Here is a 24,658-nt window from a genome sequence, read left to right as displayed (position 1 = left end):
AGTGGAACTAAACTGAAAGTTGATCTTAGTAAGTAGATATAAACCTGTGATTTGACCGCATATATGTAACTGGAATGGTCAGAAGATAGTATACATTGGCAGTGAATTAGGCTTCAGTTTCATTTGATTCTGAATTGTATCCACACTGCTGTGTAACTCTTAAAACTGAGAAAAATCAAAAAGCCTGCTTAAAAATAAGTCCAAATGAAGTTGACAAATTCCTGCCAAATTTTGTGTGTGCTCATTGTAAATTTACAGATGCATAACTCCTAAAATATTTAAACATGGGGGGGAAGGATAAAAGGGAGTAAGAAGATGTCTCCATATATCAACCTTCATGAAAGCAAGAGCTGATTTGCTAAAATGTCTTAACTGTCTTAAAAACATGGGCAAAAAAAATAAATTACATGATATGCAGTAGTAAATTGGAAATTAGTGTTTATTTATTTATTTATTCTATTATGTTAGGTCATTACCACAGCACTGCTCTCACCTAATATAATGGATTCTAGATGTGTTTGAAGCACTGTCTTACTTCTCTTACCTTCATTTGAAAATCCCAAGATGAAGAGTATCCAACAGAGGAATAGCAGTTTGATTAGGCATTTGAATTCCCATAGCCCCATCTTTCCATGAAGGGAGTGCTGTATTTTGTTTTAAATTTCCTGTGATTAGATCACATAACCTACATTTGTAGGTGTGGATGTGATGGCTGCAAGGATGGTTTTTGTTGGCTTGTTTTTCATTGTGTGAATGCTGGCTATAGCATCATCTTTGGAAAAGGAACAAAGCTTCTTGTGAAACCAAGTAAGAAACATGCTTATGTGTATTTGCAGTTTTTACTGTCAATTTAGATTTGAATAGCAGAGTGACTTTTAGCACCATGACTTGGTAATTAAAGGAATTGGTTAGCTGATGATGGTACTGATTTAAATTACTGTAGTTGTTCTTGCATTATCTGACCATTTGATGTATCATAGAAAGATACAAACAAACAAACCATAGATGGAAACCTGGACCGATAAGAAGATGATTTTCATCAGTTACTCTGACCCTAGACCACGGTCATGTTGTTGTTCACATCCCTTTTTGCCATTCCAGCAAACAAGGCTTTGTGGTGCAGCTATTGAACCACATCTACCAGTAAAGTCAACAGGCCTTTTTTCTTCAGTAGGGATCTTAAACAGCTTAATTACTAATGGTCTATTAGCATGGCTCAACAAATTACCATACTTTACTGAATCTCTGTAACTATATTTGTACATGCTCTTAGCAAGCAACATGTGAGGTTTTTTGAAGTTTAGTGTTCATAGGATCATAAAATCATGGAATTTGGGAGGGACTTCTGGAGATCATCTAGTACAAGCCCCTTGTTCAAAGCAGGGTCAACAAAAAGAAGTTTCTGTTGATGTGGACATCTCTGAGAATGGAGATTCTGTAACCTCTCTGTGAAATCTGTTCCAGTGTTTAACCATCCCCTCAATTATTTTTTTTTCCTTAGGTTTAAGTGGAATTTCCCATATTTTAGTCTGTGCCAATTGCCTCTTGTCCTGTTACTAGGCACCCCTGAGGAGAGTCTGGTTCTGTTTTCTTTACTTTTTCCTATTTGGCATTTATACCCATTTAAGACCTCCCCCTCCTAGCTCTGTCTTTTCCAGTCTAAACAATCCCAGCTCTCTCTGTGTCTCTTTGTATGTGAGACATTTCAATCCCTTAATCATCTTTGTGGCCCTTCACTGGACTTGCTCTAGAAAGTCTGCATCTTTCTTGTACTGGGGATCCCTGTCAATCACATTGATGTTGTATTAGATAACCTCAAGAGGTCCCTTCTAACCTAAGTGATTCTGTGACTCTCTGGGCTGAGGCAAATTCTCATAGTTCTCCTGCAAAAAAAGCCTTTTCAAAATGCCCACAGTATTAATCATATCAAAGGGGGAGGAAAAAGAAAGAAAATTCTGTGCAGTGTTTTTTTCTGATCTTCATGGTGCATATCTGAAACCTTAGATGGGAATCAAGCAAGACTAGAATTTGTGAAAAATAATGTGTATGAATGCATTTTTTTTCTAGGCAGAGAAACAGTGAACATTGGCTCCAAATTCACAATTGCAAGTAGACAAGACTGGTTTTTTTTTGTTGTTGTTGTTGTTGTTTGTTTTTTTTTTTTTTTTTTAATGAAATAAGATGCTAAACTAAGGGCATTTTTTTTCCTTTTGAATTTAGAATAATCTGTAGGAGAAGATGAAAAATATGGAAGATCTGCTGTTGTGCTAGTGAATGTGTCATTGAGGGCAAACAGATATGCGGTTGTCTTCTCCACTTATCTTGATAGTTGGACTGTTACCTTCACACACTAAGTCACTGCTCATAGATCTTGCTGTTTGTGCTAGAACTGGATAAATACTATGTGACCTCTTGATCTGGTGGTCAATGATGCATTATTCCATTGCATCCAAAATGTCAGGGTTTTGTGTCATTTAGGTATTACCTATATTAAGTCTCAGCAAGAATGGCCTGAAGAAGCCATAATGCTCTCTATTATCTTGTCTGTCTACTGGTTGTATAGTATTATTTTATCAATGGTCTGACTGAGTTGAAATGCCTGGATGGCAGGTATATCCTGCCAGGCTCTCTCATTCTTTCCTTTTCACCGTTGGATACCCTGAGCTCTTGATAAAGACATATTGATGTTGGAGGGTTTTGTCCTACAGGTAACATGATTCCATTATTATTATGTAGGATAAATCTTCAAATAAACCAAAGTAAGCTGACTTTTATTTTTCATTCTATACTCACTAACAGATGTTTTTGTGTATTCCCCTGCTTAGATTTTTGTTGTATCTCTGTAGGCTGGAAAAGAACAACAAAACTCCACTGCCTCTATCCTCATGCAAAGACCAGCAATGTTGTCTCACCTTGCTGGTCAACTGTTGAGAATCCGTTAATAGGTTGCTTAGTGCCACTGTAACATCAAAGCTCAAATTTCCCTCTCCAAAATATGGAATTTAGAAACATGCATGCAAGGAAGTTTTGAATCTCTTTCTCTTTCTTTCTCACCCCCCCCTGCCCCCCCCCCCCCCAAAAAAAAAGAAAAAAAGCATGTGTATGTCAAACTACAGTTCTCAATCTGTTGAAAGGTGATAGTAGTGCTATTTAAAAACTCCAGTATATTCTTTCCAGCATCAATAGAAGTGTGAAACTATATCCCAGTTGAAACTAAATTCTTTATGACTTTCTGTAAATGACAACCAAACAATGAAACATAATAGATTACTTAATCATTGAAATTCTGTTTTTCCTCAAAATATTAGTGTTAATAACTATTCATATATACTTAAGAAAGTAAGAGACAAAATGATCTTTGACTTGTAGATTGAGAAAAAAGAAACAAAGAATTTGGCTTGGAAAGTATGTTTTTTTGTTGTTATTTTCTTTCTGTGTATGCTTGTGTGGGAAGCTTCATATCACTATATGAATACTGGGTCAGGTAATAAATAACTTCATCTTTGGTAAAGGTATAAAACTGTCATTAAAGCAGTAAGTATTTGGACCATTGCATGGGAAAATGATAACAATGGAAGTCCGGTTGTCTCAGCACTTGTTAATAGCTAGATAATCATCATGCTGTAATGAACACACACAATGTTCTTCAGCAATAAAAGATGATGAGGAAGGAAAGAAGGATGGGTGGGAAGACCCGGATACTGAGAAACCATATGCAATGACTAATAGTAGGCATTATATTTTGGATATAACAAAAGAATCTACATACAGTGTTCCTTGCTAACTAAGGAGTAGATACTCCAGTCTCTGACACCTGAGGTGACTGTATTCATAGCTAATTATTCCCATGTATGTGAACATAGGGAAATGTATTTGGCAAAAAGAGGCTGGAGAAGATCTGTGGAAATGTGATTAGGTGTTGATAGCTTTTCTCAGAGCTAGAGACATGGCTGAAAAGTTTATCCCATGCCTCCTCCATGTTGCTTGCCCTTCAACACCCACCTAGCTGAATGAAGAGACCCATTTTGTAAGGACCTGTCACACAGTGCTGATTCTGGAGGATGGGGAAAATACACATGGGGGAGCGGAACAAAACTTCTCGTTGCACCAGGTGAGCTGTCTGATCACTGAGTCAAGAGGGACTCAAAACAGGGGATACTATAATATAACTTCAAAAATAATGGTACAGCGGCTCTGTAGAGAAATTTGGGATGTTATACTATTCACTGGAAAGAAGTAGGAGACTTTCTATTTAATCACTGTGCACTAGAAATGCATCTATTCTGGGGAAAGAAAGCAAGTTGAAAATGAAAAACAAAAAAACAAGTGAAATACAAGAACAGAGGTGTGAAAAAATATAATGGCCTTTGCTGAGTGGTGCAGGTTTGGGTTTGTCAGGGATGGAGGTGGAAGGGTAATTGCCTTGTGGCTCTTCCTTTAGGTGTTAATGAGACTACAGTGTGAGGAGGAAGAAGAAGGAGTAATGGGCACAGAACTAAGAAAGAATGCATGCCAAGTGTGTGGGGTGAGAAATTAAAGGAATATAAGGATAAGTGCTCATAATCTGTGTTCCATTCCTGTTTCTTGAGAAACCAGGACAGGGATGGATACAAAAGTGTAAATGGGCAGAGTTATTATTCATTGTGTAGGAATATATCTTTCTTGGAGTTAGCAGAAGATACGACATGAAGCAAACATGATACTCTGTGACATATAGAAGAAGAATCTGGTCCAAGATAGTGATACTATTTTCATGGCACTTCCTTATGATATATGAAACTGGAAGAAAAACTGAGTTTCATGGTCTATTGAAGCAATCAGGACAGAGGAAAATTATTTACGTGGACTGGGGTTGATAGGAGTGTACAAAGATTTTTGCTATGGCAAACAACACAGTGTGTCTCTGAATACCTACAAGCTAACCTTTGGAGATGGAACCAGGCTCATGGTAAAACCAAGTAAGATTTCTGAGTTGTTTAGTGGTCCACCTGAAAAAAAGTAAATGTTCACTAAAAGAGTAATGAAATGCAGTTCAGATGCATGTTGTTGCCCAAAAGTAATGACAATAAACTCATAGTTACTATAGTATCTACTGGATATTCTAGGACAATAGAGATGGTCCTCAGTGCACTTATTAGTAATTATGATAGCTGCTGGAATTTGGAGACATACTACACAATATTAAGGAATGAAATTTTAAATAAATAAATAAATCTTTCATCCTTTGAATATTGTGTATGCATATATTCATAACTAACAAACTTGTCTGAGCATTTTAATCAGAAAACTCAAGGTGGTTTTCTTTTTTTTTTTTCATTAGTAATTAAATCTCAAGCAAATTTTCAAGTACTGTAGATTTTTCAGGAACTTTTTACTTAAAAAAAAAAACTATTTAAGAAAAGAAAAATACTTCTGGAGGAAGACTGTCAAAACTTTTTTTTTGCTCCTTCTCCATTGGAAAAGAGTGAAAAGAATTAAAAATAGTTCACCTGTGTCTCAGATATTATCTCTGCTTTCTCAGAAGTTAAATCTCATTTTCTACTTGGGATGGAGAGCAAACTTAATTATGGTCTAGGTTTTGCAGGAAGAATGAGATAGTGGTGTCACTGATGGTTGGATTTTGTTCAGATATTAAGTAATGAATTAATTATGATCTCATTCTCAATTTAATTTGCAAGCTCCTTAGCAACAGGAATCTCCTATGGATTGTATTCTTTAAGGAGGGATTCTGGGCTTGACATTAACCAGTGAGTGAGGTTATGATGCATTTTGATCCAATATCCATTTTTATGTGAATGCATTTTTCCAGTTATATAAAACCTGGTATACAGAGCTTTCACCATGCTTAGCCAATTTTTGTCAGGTAAAACTAGCTAATCCTACAAAGTGGGAGCATGCATTTGGACACTGAGAGTTAAATTAACCATGTTTGGCTCCAAATGTTTTCTTGTTGTGATATTCCCTTCCCCACTTCCTACTCCCCTCCACCCTCTTTTTTTTTTTTTAAGCTCAGGTGCAAACTTTCATGAATTCAAGTTCTGATATTTAATGTTTCTGCATTTTTTTCAACTCTTCTCAAAATCGTCATATTATCCAGGTTCTTCTGCTATCTAAGGCAACTCGCGTTGTCTCTGGTTCTTAAAATTGGCAAATTGACTGTATATTGCACTTACAGAGTGCTTGTTTGTGTGTGTAAATGTATCCATATCACTGTTCAACTTAGCTGCTGTGGTATACTTAGTTCTGGAGAGAAGGGAGGGGAGATTTCAGTGGTGTGCTGAATTACTGTATAGACTTTAGGGCAAGATACAAGCCCATGTTTGGTAGTGGCACCCCCCTCAGTGTGGAACCCAGACAATATTAATTAATACAATGTTATGCACAACCTATAAAGGAGGATGGAAATTGCAAGCGAACAGAGCAGAAAGGTAACTGACTGGCTGGACTCAACAGCAGCAGTCAGAAGGCTTCTAAACAGTCTGGAGGTTGTGTATGTATGCACTGAAGGACAGAAGTTGCTAGTGTGTAGAGACAGAGGAAAGAATAAGCAGGTGACAAATTAGGTTGTGCGTGATAGCTAGGCTAGTGAATGTGAAGAATAAATAGTCAGAGGAATGTGAAGTGTTTATTTTACTACATGTGCTGAGGAAGTGGCAGTAACTTGCATTAGTTAGATTATTTCAGTAAGCATCTTGCATTGCCATGTGTACAACTGTTAATCCAGCATATGTGCATACTAATGCATCATTTTGCAAAGCATAATGTCACAGTGTAATAATGGGTTATGACAAACTTGTATTTGGAGCTGGAACGAAACTTACCATTTTTCTAGGTATGTCTGAATTCTCAGATGTGATCTCTCTTGAAAGTACTCTAGTCCCTTCAAAAGTTACTTTGCTTGTTTAGTTGCTTCCCAATATAGTAGAAATAGGACTATATGTCCTATTTATAGTGGTGTAAAAGCAAGAGAACTTGGTTTCCCACATCTTTCTCTCCCAGCTTTGTAAGTCAGGTGTTTTCATGTATCTTGAAGAGCCTCTATAAACCTGTCATACAACATATTTTTAAGGGCTGTGTCATGGTGTTAATATCGCTTAAGATAGAATTGTACTTTGGATCATTGACCGAGCTTCTGCTTTCTCCAAGTAGATTTAATCTCCCAAACATATGTTACATGGGCCTTTTTGTCCATTACCCTTCCCCTGACCAATTTCACAGTTTTTTTTTGTTTTGTTTTGTTTTTGTTTTTGGAAATGTTTGAAGATCATTTAGGATCATTTAAAGTCAAACTGGTTTCTTTTGACTCTGGAAAAGTAGTGTTTCCATTTCTTAAAATGGTGGTGAATTTTAAGATCATTTAAAAGAGATTTTTTTTCTGAAAGTTAAAATGCATAGCAATATAAAAAAGCAATTCATTATGAAAAGCTCTGCAGGAATTTCTCATATTTCAGATGACCCTCCTGACCCTGTTTAAAAACTTTTGAGAAAACATAAGAGTCTCCAGTTAATATGGAGCTATTAGGAAGTTAAAATAGTGATATATTAGGGCTCTGCCAGAGATCCTGAACTGGCATATCCCCAAACTGACTGTTATGGCAATGTCTATATTCAACTGCTCCAGATCTAGCCCTGTTCACAATGTAAAACCCAAGAATTTCCTGAATGCATACTGAAAGCTCAGTGATCAATGGTAGAACAGTTTCCCTGCCACAAAGAAATTACATACTAAAAAGCATGATTTCTGCGTAAAATCTAAATGGCAACTTTGCTCTGGAAACACTCTTGATTAATCCAGATGGCAAATCCAAGAGAATGTGATGATGGAGTTTATACTACGCCATCATTCACTAGGTGAGCTGTGAAGCAGAAGTATTTATTTTTGAGAGATGAATCTGGTGACAGTGAGACAAAGCAATTGAGGAATGAGGTGAAGAACAGATTTGTGATGCATGTGGCTTTCTGGAAGCAACTGGATAAATATGATATAGGGGAATATTAAAGAAGAGGAGTTTGAGAGTTTGAAAGATGCAGTACATGATAATAGTGCTTCGTAAAGGGAATGTGAAAAGAAGGTCAGATGGAAGTAAAGTCCTAGATAGGTGGTTCTGTCTAACTATACCAATAAATGGGATTTCCTTTGGTGAAATATTTCATGGATGAAGGCTCCATTCAATACCACTCTGGATATTGTAGAGGCCTGTGCCATTGTGTAACTACGGAAGTGGTTACAAACTTACATTTGGATCTGGGACAAGACTTCTGGTTTTGCCAGGTACATTCATCCTGATTTTTTGCCTAATGTGCAAACTAGTTGTTATTACACATTAAGATCTGGGAAATGGCAGTTCTCAAATGTATGGTAGCCAGAGGTTTCACCCTAACTGGCTGAAGTTATTCCAAGGCAGCTGTCCAAGAATTATTCTTTGTGCTTACAATGATCTTCAGTCAATTGCATTCCTATAATAAGCTAAGACAAAGACCAGTTTTGGTCTTCTGTCAAGTCACATGCATTTCTTCTATTCTAAGGGTAAATCCATGTAACTTCCATTGGCTTCAAGCAAAGTCATGGATGATGTGTCTGATGAACAAGCACTGAAATACAAGAATGGCTATAATACTTAGAAAATACCTACTTATTGTGACTATCACCATTTTATCTGGTCTTTGCTTGTAGCAGAATCCCATCAAGGAACAATATACTCATAACTTTTTTAAATATTAGTGTTGGAATGGGAACTGAGCTGTCTTTTAGCTGGTTAGTGTGAGCTAAAGATATGGTATTATCCACACATTCTGCAAGTGGATTCTGTACATGACTGGGACTTGAATCCAGATTTATCAAGTTGTAACAGCTACAAGTCCATACTTAATCCTTACTTCTGCTACTACTTATCTGACTACGTGAGGGTGTATGAATCCTGATCTGATAAGATTTAGAAGGCTCAGATACCTTTGCAACTCCCTGTGAGGTTCTAAGATCTGGATAGGATCTCAGTGTGCTGTTAATTCCAGGGAGGAGATAACTGTAAGTACGGTCAAAAGATTTCTTGTAAAGGTTTCCTGGATAAATAAAGGATAATTCCTGTGAATTATGGGGGTGATGAAGGATACAAGCTGACATTAGGAAAGGAACCTTGCTGATGATCAAGCCAAGTGGGTAATAAACAGTGAAATGTTAAGGAGAAAAGTTGGACTGACAGGAGATGGTCCTAATTACATGGCACACTGAATAGGGATTTTAGGTGATATTACTGATGGAAAAAAAGCATATTATTCTACTATTGCCCTGCAAAGTGCAATACACGATTGTAACCAATGAATGAGCACTTTTTCACTTCATCCCTCTGTTCCTGATTATTTTCTTTTAGATTTCTTTGGTACTTTTATAGTGACTTAAATCAATGTGCTTAGCCACTGCTCCCTCAAGTTATTCCCTGCTCTAGAATGGCTGTATGATCTGATTGGCAGTATGAGTTGGGAAAATCTGTCTACGTTTTTGTAGTGATTGGCATCAGTGTGCCAATCAGGGATATGTGAAACTGGCATTTGGAGCTGGCACCCAACTTCTTGTTATCCCAAGTAAGTTTGAGCTTTCTGTATCATATTAACACTGGGATTGGTAATTACTTGTGGGTAGGTGGACGAGGGATTACATGGAAGCACGTTCCCAAATTCTTTTAGACTTCCCCTGTCAAAAATCAGTTGGAATAGAGGTGCTGCCTTGGAATCCAAGGAATGCTTGGTTATGGTGTGGCAGTGAACTGCTGCATACCAGCTGGAGAAGACTGTCATGTTTTCTATGGTTTTCTGTTGCTAAAGAGTTTACATAGGCTTAGTCACAGCATAGTGCAGTCATGCATAGAGAGCTGCAACGCAGTTCACATGCTGCCAAATGCTGCATAACAAGTTTAACACATTTACAGACTGTGAAGTCCCCTTCCATATTCATATAACCTGATACTATAGTGTGAACAGTCAGTTATTAGAAAAGGGACTGACTTTCTTGTGATGTTTTGTAAGTATTTGTCCTTTCCTCAGTAACATTTCAAAATGCTTTAGAAACCTGAGAATACATAATGAAGTTTCATCTAACTTTGTGCGTCATCTTCTAGTAGACAGCTTTCCCACATATTTTGGATGAGGAGCCATTGAAATATGCACCTGGTAGGCAAGAATTTATTGCAAAGGTTTATTATTGAGTGGAAAACTGAAAGATACAGTATGTTTGTCTTTAGAAGAGGGACTAGATTACAAGTCAGCTCAGGTGAGTAACATCTGGAGAAGGACAGGCTATGAAGATGGAAGTAGTGACTACCAGTTTGTGTTTCTAAATAGATCTATTATGGAAAGATATTATGGAGTCATTATGGAGAATGAACATAGCCTCTAGATGAGGAGGGAAGGGACTAGAGAAGGCTGAAAGAAAATGAAACCAGGATTATTTCTCTGCATGCTAGCCAAGACAGAGTAGGAGCCTGGGAATACTGCAGATGAGAGCATCATCAACTTCTTAGGCTAGTGTCATCAGCATATCATTGACCTTAACTTTGGAGTCTTGTAAGACAGTTTGAAGGTTTATGCAGTAAATGTGAAAAGGAAAATATTATCCTGACAGGGCTAACGTTGTTACACAGACACCAGTCTGCATTTTTTCCTTAGATTGAAGGGAAAAATTCAGACACCTCTGGTTTCATGTTGAAATCATAGTTTCACACTGCATCAGGAGGAAATTTCCCAGGTGATTTAGACTATATTATTTTAATGATTTGAACTCAGTGTCTGGGATACCAGAGCTAGGAGAGTAATTTTTGGAAATGGCACAAAGCTATCTGTGATCCCAAGTAAGTTATCTGATTAAAAGTACACATTAAATAGAGTGATTAGGGAAGGTTATTATTTTGGTGTGAAATACACATCTATATGTGAGGCAATTCCACAAATATAAGACTGAAAATTCTTCTGACTCTCTGGTAACAACATAAAAAAGATCTTCTACTTGTGTTTAGAGAGGGATATTCTTTTGGATACTTTTTTCTTACTTACTAAACAAATCGTTTTTTTTTTTTTTTTGGCTGATACTACATGTATAGTTATTCTCTAATTCAATAATGTACTTGTTTGGAGTTGACTTTATTTGATTTTTCTTCCAGAAACTACATCTCTGGCATATAAAATTGAAAACAGTTTCCAACAGTTAAAATTCATGCTGGCTTTGAAAGAAAAGGCCTGAAAAGTATATCGTGAAAATGACAGAGACTCTCAGGAAGTTAATGAGCAGCCTCTTCAAGTCTTCTTGTTTTCAAAGACAATTATTACACAGATGGGCTAAGCCATTGCATTCACCTGTAAGCTTTAAATGATCAAAGACTCTCTATCAAACCAATTCCAGTCTGATCAGCAATTGAGAGAGTCTGCAAGGGAATGGGTAATTAGGTAATTCTCTATATACAATAGTGTGTTAAACCAGTTCATGATTTCTAATGCGTCCTGTTTGAAAAAAAGAGGCATAGGTCTTCATCTGATGTTGGAACAGGCTTCTACTGCTCTCTCCCTGAAATCTCCTGATTTCTGGAGTTGGCTTTCTGAGTAGACTGGGTGGAATAGCACTCAAATAGCTCCTGTTCTTCCACCCAGAAGATATCCTCCAGAAAGGATGAAATTAGGCAGGGTGGACGGCTCAGAACATCGTTATTTACTTCTCAATATTTTCTGCAAATAAAGGTAATAGACATCAATGCAGCATTTCCAACACATCCACCAACTCATTAAGACAATAACATGAAACATATATCACACTGCTGTGGTTATAGTAGCTTATATTTACCAAGACTGCTATCTGCAAACTTTCATAATGTTGAGCAAATATGCAAAGGAACGTATTGGGAAAAAGCCTCCAGTTACGGAACAAAGTGAGCAACCTCTCTGAGCAAGAATGAGAAATGAGCATTTTGCAAAGCAGGTAATGAAGCTGCCAGCAGAAACAGATGTGTTTTTCATAATCTGCTCAAGATAAAAGCATAACACAGATAGTGAGAAAAAAAACCACTAATTTGGAGAGTGGTGCATAAGTAGCTCTTCAGAAAGCAGAGCACTCATTATGAGAAAGAACATCTATCAGTTCCTCTTTTCTTTTGTATCCCTGTACTCCATGGTAATGATATATCCTGGTTCATCTGTATTATTATTATTATTATTATTTAATCAGGAGTCTACCATACAGCTTTTTATCTGACTCTATCACTGAAATCTATTTTCAAAAGAATAACTGTATTGTATGGGGAGTATTGGGGCAGGTGAGTTGAGCTGGGGGAGTCAGGATATACACTAGACCATATTCTGCACTGCTGGGAAAGAGACAGTCTCATTGGGTTTTTCAAAGCCTGGACAAAGCTAGGATAGATGAACTGCAATTCAGGAGAAGACTCAGAGAAAAAATACCACTGGGCTTTGTGGATAAGGCTTTTCTGAGGTGATATTAATAAAGTATGGGCATTTCTTTAAGGTGCTGCCAGCTGGCAGTTGAACAGATCAGAACGGTTTCTCTCAATGGTGGAACAAGGGCCTGTGCTTGGATAAGATTTTGAGGTGGTTTCTAAAAGCCAAGATTTTAGTCTAGATTTTCTCAGAGGGAAGAAATTAAAACAACTTCAACTGGGACTAATCTATCTTTGCTATTTCTACAATACTTAATAGTGTGGTGTGAGAGCAGGGACTAAGCAAATGTTAATCTAAACTCTGAACCTTATCCAATATCCCTTTCTCAGTTTACAGATGTAAAATGAAGCTCAGGTTCAAACTTCCGATCATAGAGTCCAACAGAAAATGCATTCAGAGGGCTACTGAGAGCCCCATATTTACATGTTGGCTACAGTATCTCTTTAATGATGTTTTACTTGTTCATCATTAGAGTACTGCAATACTATTAACATTTTATTATTATGATCACTCCTCCCCAGACACATAACTTCTCATACCAGTGAAGCAAGAAGAGAGAGGGTGCTCTCTGCCTGTTCCCAGAACACATCCCCCAGTGCATTCAGGCCAAGATCCTAAAGGAATCCCAGGCTGCAGAGTAGAGTTGTACAAGCTGTTACAGAGAGGAATGCCTAGGTTAGATATCAACATCTAGGCTATGGGTGGCCACATGAGTATCATTTGAGATGCTCTAAAGATCCTGTCTAACCCCCCATCCATGGCTTCCAGACAACATAAGTCTCATGTAGATCCTGCATTATCTACTGTGGATGCCTTCATTTTCTAAAGGTGTCCTAGCGCAAGGTCCTTATGATCAATCTCCCACTGGAATCATGTAGTGACCTCCATACTTAATGTGTCTGTACATCAAGATTCAAGGAACTATGACTGTAATCTCACATAATGTCTCTTCTATCCTCCACTTTCAGATGTTGTTCCATCTCCTTCGGTCTACAGGCTGACCACTAAAGATAATGAGGATTTGGAAATGTGCCTTATCACAGATTACGCCCCTGAAAACCTTAATGTTAAATCAAACGCAGCTAATAGTAGGACTGAAGCTGTTGTGGAGGTGGCAACATCCGAGAATAAACAGGAAGCAAGCTACTTGACAACCTACTGGGCCAACAAGGATAAAATGGAGTGTGATGCAGAGCATGAGAGATTTGGAAAATTAGAAGGAAAGGATCCTGAAAGCGGTAATGTCACTGTTGGATGTGCATTCAGGGTTAGAGGTAATCTGGTCTCTCTGTCTCCAGTATGAACAGGACTTGTTCACATCTCCCAACCCTGCAAGCAGTACTGAACTATGCTCCCATGCTCTAGAGGAATGTTGTCTTGTTGCATCTGTTTTCTTTCGCCTTCTTTGTAGAAACAAGATTAAATTTCAGTAGGCTGGTACAGTCACAACAGAGAGATTTCAAAATCATGCCATGGGGGATATAAAGCTTGAAATTCTTTTGTCTGATGGGACACTAAACTTTAATTAGATCATATTAAATGCTAATCCTGAAAATAGCAGACATGAGTATTTATGGGATGGTTTAAAGGCTAGAAACCATAATTCAGTTCTTCTAAGTAGAGACATCTTTATGAACTTCTGAAGTCAATTCCTGTTATTAATTAAATATATTGTTACTACTTGCAGGTGCCTCCACTGTCTGTGTTACAGGGATGTCACCACACTTCAGGACAGGTATGAACACAGCATTTTAGGAGCAAAATTTAATTAAAGGAACTGTCTTCCTTTTTTTTTTTTTTTTTTGCTAATGTTCCCTATTTTCAGAATTCCTGTTGGAGCAAAAACCACACACCGGGAATTTTCTAAAGGGCCACACAGGATTTAAATATCAAGGCTGGAAGTCATTGGGTTGATGTAGACTTCCAGATCTGAATTGGTAATTTCAAGTGACCACTGTAGCTGGTACCTACATGATCTTGCAAGGTGTTGCCAAACAGACACTGCTCACCCTATAATGGTTTAAGGCACAGATACATCAGCTTCACTGAATGTCTGCTGCATTTCAGACTTCAAAAGAGCTGTTTGTATTTTTGGGTGTGCAAACACCTAATGAGCCAAAAGATAAGCAAGTGGTTTCTGCAGTATGCGTGCACTGAGCAGGCTCTGCTTCAGCTTGTGGCTATGGGAGTATGCTAGGCTGCACTGGAGCCCAAGCAATTGCTGTTTGTGCTAGTTCAAAGGACCTGAGCCTGCCTCTGCTCTGCTCTAGCCTTGTTTGCAGAATAGCTGTACTTTTGCAAATATGCAGCCTTGCTGAAAGAAAGGGAGAGAAAAAAACAAAACAAAATGAGAAAAAAAAAAAAAAACTAAATCAACCAACCACCAAAAAACAGGTAGCCAAATGTTTCCAAAACACTACTTAAGAAAAACACTCATCAGTAAACTTGGCTGATTTGACCAGTTGTTTCAGAGAGGTTTTCAAATGACTATTTGATGATTGCTCCTTGCTTTCCCAATATAAATCAATATATTTTCTGATGAAAATGACTTTGTAACTAAGAATAATAGAACATTCAGATAGACTCTTTTTTCTATGGATAAAATTTAACTTGTTTTCCCACGGCCCCTCTTAGAGAATTGGGAGAGAGGAAGGAGGTACTCTTCATGCATCTGTTGTTCATAATACGCTGTTATTTAACAACTAGATGGCTGGCAGTCTTCCTTACTGCAGAATTAAGTGTTTGCTGAATGAAAGCCTGCCCTTGAAACAGTCTGTCAGTGAGATAGTCCTGCTCACTGTCTCATTAGGTATCCTATAAGCTAACTCAATCATGCAAAGTAGAACAGCTTCATTAAGAAGTATTTTCATGTCTGTCTGGAAGTCAGGATGTCCCAGTGCTCTTGTGACTCGCATTCCTGGTTTTACAGATGAAAACCTGAACATGCTGTCTTTCACACAGCTGGGCCTGAAAATAATTTTAATGAAAGCAGTAATTTTTAATGTGGTGATGACAATCCTTATGTGGAAGAAAAAAGTGAGTATGCAAAGGGGGTGGTAAGACCTCTGACAGAAAATACCTTTATCAGTTCATTAGCTATGAATGTTCACTCTATATTTTACACACTCTGTTCATACACCTTTTATCTACCACCAGTAAAATCCCTCCAATTCTTTGCAAGTCATTACTTGGCCCTATCATTGTTTTCTCTGCTACATGATATTTACCCTTCCTTATCCACACGCAAATTTAACTTTTGTCTTCTCTGTAGACATCTCTCTCTCCTATTCCTACAACCTTTTCTTCCCTTGTCTGCACTCATCCATCAGATTCATCACCTGACCGTTCTCCAGCAGTGAAAGTTTGATGGTCATTGACTTTAAGACCTAATATGTTGCTTCAGGTCTACAATTATGTAGTTGTGACTGTACCCCAAATTTAATATATCTTTATTTTTGTTACAGGAATGAAAGTAACTGGTGAAGACCTAAGTACCAGAAAAATCTGCTGAGAATCTTTACAGGAGCATCGGGTGCAAGAGGGAACTCAGGCCAGGCGTTCCTGTTGCAACAGATATCACATCGTGTTTTCTGTACATCAAACCAGTCATTATAGTCTAAATTGCTTTATTTGCATTTTTAAAAAGCTACTCAGAGATATGCTTACAGTTCTCAGCATTGTGCTCTCCCACAGATCTGATTCATTTAGCATGCCAATGACTTTATTTTTTTGTTTTTGGCTGAAGAACAGATTGCTTCTCAGAGTATTCATTTGCAACTGAAATGGCAAAGAGAGTCTTAATCAGGGTGCTATGCACCATGTCTTTCTTTTGCTGTCTCAGCAAGGTGTATTCCTCCCTCTACCCCCACCCCATCCCCCCAAAAAAAGAAAAAAAAAAAGCTGCTAGATCTCCCAGAAGTCCTTAAGTTAGTGAAATTCTTGCTTCTCTATCACAGAAGAATGCTTTTTGCCATTTTTTAAAGTCTACCTGTCATTTCTTTAGGCTTTTGGCTGCTATTAAATAATCATTACCAATAATAAGAAACTTGTTTGTCTTTTGTATCTCTCGTTGGAGGAACTTGTTTTGCCCTTCAGATAAGTTTTAGGATCAGAGATGGCCTTTGGGGTGAAGGAGGGAAGGGGTGCCAGGAAGAGCAGAACACAGCTTGGTCCCCAGGAACTGTTTGCAATAATGGGCTTGATCCACTCTGGGGGAGTGTCTACAATCTCCCTTTTCAGGACATCCACTTCCCTGCTGTGTTTGGGGGAGAACATCGTGGCTGGCTTAGAGAGGGGAACAGAAGCGTGCACATCCCCTCCAAGCCTAGACACTGTGCTATGTGAAGACAATGGTGAAATACAGCTTGCCAACAGTAAGAGGACTAGAAAGTGGTACAGGTTCCTGAAGGCAGTTGTCTACTCCTACGGGAAGCATATCAGTCTGTAATATCCTGCCCCTAAGTGTCCCGTTCTCAAGTTTCATGGGAGAACAAGGTACCTGCTTTGCATTAATGACATTACTGACATTGACTGGTCTGAGTCTCCAAATTCAGGTTCTCACAGTTAGGACTGGGAAGGAAATGTTCTCCTTTTGTGACAATGGCCTCTCCATCTTCTGAAGCAGCAGAGATTCCTCTGGAGGAAGAGACAAGAAAGGTGCTTGGAGGGAAACAAAACTTCCCTGCAAATCTTGAGAGTTGCTTGTACCTCACATTGGTGCCCAAACTAAGCGGTAGGGAAAAGCCTTGCTATGCTGGGTGGCATGATTCTCTCTCACAGGATGTTTCTCACCTCAGTGGATTCACAGCCATTATAAGGACCTCCGATTTTGGAAAGGCTCATACTTAAATGCATTTAGTCAAAAGTCCTGGTGCTTCATATGTTGAGGGCCTCTCTGCGCAGCCTGTATCAGCACCCCTGCCATGGGATCTGAATCTGCAGTTCTGAGCAGCAGCAAAACAAAGTCTCCCTGAGCTCCTGCTGCGGTGCTGCCACCTGACCACTTCGCAGATGGCATGTTGCTGGGTGACTGTTACTGACCTCTCCTGTCCAGGAACAACTTCCAATATTCCAGGTCTATAAGTCTGATTATCTTATAGAAGAGATGCTCAGGGACTCATTTGTTTAACTCTTTCTTGAAAGAACAGTCATTCTCATCTTTAACCAGCTGCAAAAATCCCACAGCTATTTAAATTCCAGCCATCCCTTGAACCTCACATTTGGCTTATGATGAAAGCTGCTGTATCACAGAGAAACAGCATTCACTGAAGCTGCCTAAACCATTTTTGAATTACAAAGCAAGACCAGTACCATGTTCACACATTTCCAATTGACTAACCTCATTCTGAAAACCTTTAGGGATGTGGAAAATAAATTTTCCATACTCATTTACCTTTAACATCACTTTTAAAAATATTACTATCTGTCTCAAATCTTTTGTGTTGCATTTCAAACCCTTTCCTAGCTGTGAGGGGATGTGCACATAGCTAAAGTCATGTTTTGACTGAAGTGACCCTTAAATGTGATCTCCAAAGCACTGAATTTGTAGGTCTCGTTCAAAGATGCTCTCCGAGATTAGGGTTTTGATCCTCTCTCACAACCGATGCTTCCCCCCCCCCCCCCCCCCCATGTGGTTTCTTGTTTATTTCAAGAGAGAAAAACCACAGTGCAAAGCAAAGGCAGGAAATAACATGGTAAGACAGGATGTGGAAGAGGGGGTCTCATGGCCCATTTGTGGCAGGAAAGGATGCACCACTAGTTCCATGACGCCAGTGCTGAGATCTGGGTCACCTTTTGATACTCCACTACAACTTACCGCAGAAACCTCTTCCTCTGTAAAGTAGAGTGCAAAACAGGGGTTGGGTGGGTGGGGGGCAGTGCTGGTGTGGCACGTGGCAGAGAGGAGAAGCATGTGAAAAAGGACAGCAGACGTTAGACCACAAACCAAAGCAGAATGAGGTTAAGACACCCTCCCTTCCTGCCCCCTCACTGTAACCTTATCTTGGGTGTGTGGGGGGGGGGAGTTGTTCTGGGTACAACAGGAAAGACTGAGCTATGCATAGCACAGGAAGGGGAGAAAAGAAATAACTGGGGAGGGGGGGGCGCAGGGGAGGGCAGCAGCAGGGGGGAAGATCTTAGAAGCATATAAGATTTCTGAATGTGCTGATACATCTCTGCACCCTCTTCTACAGGCAGTGACTCAATGCAGGAAAATCCTTCCACTTTTGACCCAAAAGACAAAGGAGGAACATGGGGGAGGCCAGAATCTTCTCATATTGGCAGAGAAGATGGTGCCATGGTCCACCTATGCCCTCCCCTGTGCCAGCTCCTGCCCCCTAATATCTACCCATGGGTAGGACCCACGGGTAGGACCCTTTTCTCAGGGTCTTGTTGGAGAAAACACCCTGCCCTGTGCTTGTCATCCCTCACTAAACATAGCCCTGTACACGAAGCAACTTTACTTCTTGCCTTTTTCTACATAGTACACAGGGACCTCTAGTATTGTCTTTCTAAGGAGCAGAGTTTGAAGACACATACAGACTTGTTGAAGCTCATTCAGGCATGGGAGTACCTCTAATAGGACTTGAAATCTTGGGCTTAGTTTACGGTAACTCACAGAATAAGGCTTCTCTCTTTACACCACCACGTAGTGGCCACAGGAGGTCCCCAGCCTCAAGCTCTCCCTGAAGCCAAAGCATGGGTAGACGAACGCGGAGACCCCACAGGGAGGCACTCGTGGCTTGCAAACAGCAGCAGCTGCTTCAGTGGAGACCCTGTGCACGTTCCTCCTCCTGAGAACTCGTTGGCTCTGTCTGCCACAGACCTGTTTCAGAGAGGGCTCTTCTTATAGGAAAAAGAGCCCAGTGGCTCATTTACAATTCCTACATGCTTTCAAGTCTTCTGTCTGGTCCCCAGCACCCTAACATCAGTGCAGAGTTGGTATCACCATTGTATGTAAGTCCAGCCTAATGCCTGGGCAGCTGTGGGTCAGAGCTGGCATGAATTGTTCCCACCACAGATCCAGACAACACCCTTCAAGACAGTAAAGACCCTGCTTCCTCATACCTGACTATTCAGGACTATTTGGAGGCCCGTATGTCACACTTCTATGGTTTTAATGGCTGCAGCACAGCTGGAAATGCTAGATGGAAAAAGGTGGTAAACAGGTACCATAATGCAATGCTGAGATGTTGAAGCTATTGAACTCCATGTTTTAACTCCTGCATGCCAACAGTCAAGCATTCCTTTGTAACACAGCCTTAGTATATGTTTTTGTTACTCAGTGTTTCAGCTGCTGACCAAACAAGGCAAGCATGAAGCAGGATCAGTACAAGGACAGAGCCTAAAGCCTGAAGGTAACCCAGGTTAATTCTTCATCCAATGATCAAGAAGGAACAGCTAGAGCTAACATCCTACCCTGTGCCTAAAATTTGATCATTGCAGGGCTCTAATTTCCCTCATGACTAAAAAGTAATTGGCTTCAACCAGATGCTAGCTGAAGCTTGAGAAGGCAATGCTCAAGGGCTAAAGCCACTGAGATTAAGCATTTCACAGTACCTTAAAAGAGAAAAGATTTTCAAGGTTTAATCTGAGGAAAACCTTCTCCATTGTGCCAGGACAGCTCAAGCGCAGCTCTGTCCCAGACACTGACACAGCCTGGCAGCCCCTTCCAACATCCTTGGGTTTATCAGCAATTCAGGTTGCAGAAAAACCAAGCCTTAGTGAGCCTGTAAGCCCAGCTGGCACATCCAGCTGTGCCCCATGTGATGCTGAGGGATATGGGAAGGCCCGTGGTAATCACAGAATAGCCTGGGTTGAAAAGGACCTTAAAGATCATCTAGTTTCAACCCCCCTGCTCTGGGCAGGGTTGCCAAGATGGATACAGGTGGGGATGGCTGAATGACACCCACAGCTTCCTTCCGTTCATGATCTCTAACCACAGTCTAAACAAAGCTTTCTGCAGCTTTGAAGCCTGGGGTTGTGTTGGCAACATACTTTCCATAAGATAAAGGGAAGATGACATCTGTGTTTCCATGACAACTTGCTTCCAGTTTCCCCCAGAAACTGGGGCACAAAATAAAAGCCTGGAGGGTAGAGAGGGAGAGGGGGAGAGAGAGAAGGAGGGAAAAACAGGGAATCATGAGTGCGGGAACTTGGGCATAGGAAGAAACTCTGTATTTGTCTTTAGCAAGGAAAAGTGTGCAGTACTATGAAGGGCTTTATTGAAAGAAAGGATTACAGTAACTGAAATGAGGCAGTACACCCTTCCATAGGACAGTCTGTAGAAAAAAACTTTACTCCCTGCTTCCCCTTCCTCACCATGGAAGCAGTTACAAGTCTGATGGGGAACAACACTTCCCTACGACAGGTTTTAACATCAGAACCCCAGAGGAATTCGAGACCTGTAAAGAGAGAAAGATAACATGAAGAATGCATCTGCAAAGGGAGAGAAAATGCACCACAAGCTTCAAACAGCTTGTGGCTCTTTGCAACTGTAACAACAGAACATGCTGTGCACTTTCTAGCATCAAACTCTCCCTATTCTTAACTCTTTTCTCTCATCTGCTGAGAAACTTCAAACTTGGACACCAGCCATACTATGGCCTCCAAACAGGACAACCATCAGAGACAGAGACCAGGAGTCCCAGCCCCTAGAGACCCTCCTTCAAGAAATAAAGGTGTATTTCTCATATAAAAGACAAATATGGGTAGATTTCTGTGACACACCTAGCTAAGCTGCCTTTTAAACATGGAAAGGCAAAAAATAAATTCACAAAATCAAAAGCCACTGAATTCTTGCCCTATAGCACTGTAGAGAAAAATGGATTAACTGTTCTTGTCCTGGAGAAAGCTAGGAGCTAGACTTCTGGTTTCACTGTCTTTCTAGTTTTTTCCCTACTCTACAAAAAGAGAGAAATCATGTGTGCTGGTGTTGCCCCTTCTGTGGCCCCACGGATCAGTACCTTACAGTCTCTTCTAGAGTTCAGCCAACAAAATTAATAACGACAAGATGCAGGATGGTGTTGGCAAAGAGGAAATCGGCGAACGCCCGCTCTGGTGAAATGCCTTGGAATTCGCCCTTGTTCTGGGGGTTGATCTGGATCCGTAGGCAAACTGCATAGTAGAGAGAAAACGAGAGATCAGAGATCACAAAGAGAAGCCGTGGTGGGAAGCATAGCCTTGGTAGGGCAGTCCACCTCAGTTCAGGTCACTGTTCCACCAGCAGAAAAGTCAACTCTATCTTTCTTATGAGACAAGATCACTGTCAGGGGATTTGCATGGGGCTGACGCGCAGTCAGCTCTCGCACAGCACTACAGGGGGTGTCCAAACGAGACCTGAGTGGAACAGGTTTATAACAGGATGGGACAGGCACAAAAACGGGGCAAGCAACACTCTACTGGGTGCACTGGGCAGGGCTGCAGGGAAGAAAGGTGTTTTTTAGGGTGCATTATGGGAGAGCAACATCTTTAAGCAGTCATTGCTAGAGTTTTGGTTCACCATAGGATGTTTGCTACAGAAAGACATCAATACAAGAGAGCAACCCTGCAGAGAGGGACTTGGGGATTCTGGTAGACAAAAACCTCAGCATGAGCCAGCAATGCTGCAGCCCAAGAGGCCAACTGCATCCTGGGCTGCATCAGAGGAGTGGCCAACAGGTCGAGGGAGGTGTTTGTCCCCCCTCTACTCTGCCCTCATGAGGCCCCACTTGGAATCCTGAATTCAGGTTTGGGGCCCCGAAAACAAGAAGGATGTGGACCTGTTAGAGCAGGTCCAGAGGAGGGCCATAAGGATGATCAGAGGTTGGAGCACCTCTCCTATAAAGGCTAAGAGAGCTGGAGATGTTCAGCTTGCATAAGAGAAGGCTCTGTGAAGACCTCACTGTAGCTTTTCAGTACTTAAAGGGGGCTTATATAAAAAAGATGGAGAACAACTTTTTACTTATGCGGATAGGACAAGGAGCGAATGGTTTTAAACTAAAAGAGGAGAAATTTGGATTAGGTGTTAGGATGGAATTCTTCACTCAGAATTCACTCAGAGTGGTGAGGCACTGGAACACGTTGCCCAGAGATGTTGTGGATGCCCCATCCCTGAAGGTGTTCAAGGCCAGACTGGATGAGGCCCTGGACAACCTCATCTATTGGATGAGGTCCTTGTCCATAGCAGGGGAGATTGAAACTAGATAATCATAAAGGTCCCTTCCAACCCACTCCATTCTATGATTCTGTGATACAAGATGGTAAAAGGGAGGATTCCCTGACCAACACGGAGAAGCAGGGACACCCTGTGGCTGATGAGGAGCTGGGCCTTGTGGTGCCCATGAGCAGAACCGTGCAGGCTCACCAACTGCTGAAGAGCATCCTCCTGTGGTGCATGGTGAGCCCGCCAGGCCTGGCTCACTGGGAGAGGTCACAGCTGAGGGTGCTCTCGAGGAGATGCAGCAGCTGCAGGGGAACAAGCCTGGAGGCTGGCAGGAGCAGAGCTGTGTGCTTTAAGGTTAACAGGGAGTACCCGTGGCTGCTAGGCAGCATGGAACTCTGCAGTTTTCAGATTGCTCAGAACATTTTATTGTTGCTATAGCAACTTCCCGGTTTCCAGGAAGAATTGCTAGAAAAATACCAAGTACCAGGACTTGCCAGCTGCCAGGGGAGTCTCAGGGGCTGCTGCAGAAGCTCCCTGGCCTGCCGGGGGTCGTTTGGGGATCTCTAAGGGGCTGCTGTGGTCAATAAAAGAGATTTGTCCATTTCTGTGGGAACTCTAAGCTCCAGGGGGCTTGACACGTTGCTTGGGGCTCTCAGGTTGCCAACAGACCTTAAGACATCGCCACGGAGAGTGAGCAGAATCACAAAACCACAGAAACGTAGGAGTTGGAAGGGACCTCAAGAGATCATCGGGTCCATCCCCCCTACCTAAGCAGGATCCCTAGAGCAGGTTGTCCAGGTAGGTGTCCAGATGGGCCTTGAATATCTCCAGAGATGGAGACTCCACAACCTCCCTGGGCAGCCTGTTCCAGTGCTCCGTCACCCTCACCGTGAAGAAGTGCTTTTGCATCTTGGTGCGGAGCTTCCTGTGCTCCATTTTGTGGCCATTGCCCCTTGTCCTGTCCCCACAAACCACCGAAAGCGGCTGCCACGGGGATGCCCTGGCTGCCAGGGGAAACCGCGCAGGGGCCGAGGCGAGCGCAGGGGCCGCACTGACCGCCGAGAATGAAGCTGCCGACGGCGGAGATGAAGCCGCTGAGGAAGGAGTTGAAGGGGAAGGTGCCGACGCCGAGGCAGTAGCCGAACTGGAGCGCGCCGGTGAGCAGCACGTAGAGCAGGTAGGCGTCCAGCACCTTGAGGCGACTCGGCGTGCCGCTGCCGTACTCGGCCAGGAAGCGCCGCACCACCGAGCCCACCGAGCCCGCGGCCCCCGCGCCGCCTGCGCCCGACCCCGCCGCGCCCGACATGTTGAGGTACGGAGCGAGCTGAGGTGGCCGGAAGCAGCACCGGGAAACGCTTCCGGGGCGCGGCTGAGCAGCGCAGGCGCGTGACCTCCCTGAAGGCCGAGTTCTGCCCAGGGAAGGGCGGAAGCGAGGTGTCAGCAGACACTGCACGCATGCGAGGGATGGGGTTCTCAGCTAGCGCCTGCGCCGAAGCCTTATTGGGCCCAATTCCTGGCGATTTCCAGGCGCCAATGAGAGCCGAGGAGTATTTTAATATTAATAATAATAATAATAAAGACAAGCCCTTGGGGAACATACTCAGGGGGAGCAAGCACACGAGCCATATGGGAGCGAGTGCGCAAAGACTCAGGCTACGGGAGCGATGCCTTGGTGTAGCTGAAGTGACACGAATACACTTGGCAGAAGGCAGGGGCTTCCTGCGAGCCCCACTTCTGCTGCGGCAGCCCCTTAGCATCAGCTGTCAGAGCACCCCTGGCTTGGAAGTGGCAGGGAAGCTGGAATGATTTAAACAGCAGCAAGACTTGGGCAGGAAAGTTCTGTTTCTGGCCTCTCGAAAAGCTGATTTTTTTTTTTATTAGTATTATTTTTTTTTCTAAACTAAAAGACGCTGTCTCGTTTTCCTCTTATTTCAGGCTCTCTCCGTCCTTGTGGTTCCTTCTGTCGTTCCAGGGGGAAGAAAAACAACCTAAAAAAAGCCCAACCCTGAGACCCAGACACTTAATCTAAACTGTTAAAAACTAAACTACCTAAACTAAAGTAAACTACTAAACTAAAGTGTT

The 24,658-nt window shown here is 41.5% G+C and overlaps 2 protein-coding genes across 3 annotated transcripts in view; one reads left to right on the top strand and one right to left on the bottom strand.

Annotated features, from left to right (window-relative positions):
- Positions 1-16,480, top strand: part of LOC308181526 (M1-specific T cell receptor alpha chain-like) — a 401,071-nt gene extending 384,591 nt beyond the window's left edge. For both annotated transcript variants that reach the window (XM_080564916.1, XM_080564915.1), the window contains 4 exons: positions 13,404-13,673; positions 14,123-14,170; positions 15,365-15,471; positions 15,900-16,480. In XM_080564916.1, the coding sequence (XP_080421042.1) occupies positions 13,404-13,673; positions 14,123-14,170; positions 15,365-15,471; positions 15,900-15,905 (431 nt within the window). In that variant the 3' untranslated portion in view covers positions 15,906-16,480. The remainder of the gene's footprint in view (positions 1-13,403; positions 13,674-14,122; positions 14,171-15,364; positions 15,472-15,899) is intronic.
- Positions 16,481-20,635: 4,155 nt separating this feature from the next.
- Positions 20,636-23,940, bottom strand: DAD1 (defender against cell death 1). The gene is made up of 3 exons (XM_080564942.1): positions 23,633-23,940; positions 21,399-21,549; positions 20,636-20,837 (listed from the first exon to the last, which is right to left on the bottom strand). Exons 1-2 carry the CDS (start codon positions 23,880-23,882, stop codon positions 21,419-21,421), a joined length of 381 nt encoding a protein of 126 aa, XP_080421068.1. The 5' UTR covers positions 23,883-23,940; the 3' UTR covers positions 20,636-20,837; positions 21,399-21,418.
- Between the last annotated feature and the right edge of the window lie 718 nt (positions 23,941-24,658).

Source organism: Anser brachyrhynchus (assembly GCF_964034855.1).
Source record: "Anser brachyrhynchus genome assembly, chromosome: 22".
Taxonomy (NCBI): domain Eukaryota; kingdom Metazoa; phylum Chordata; class Aves; order Anseriformes; family Anatidae; genus Anser; species Anser brachyrhynchus.
Note: the sequence above shows the minus strand (reverse complement) of the source record. Positions and strands in the feature narration are given on the sequence as shown.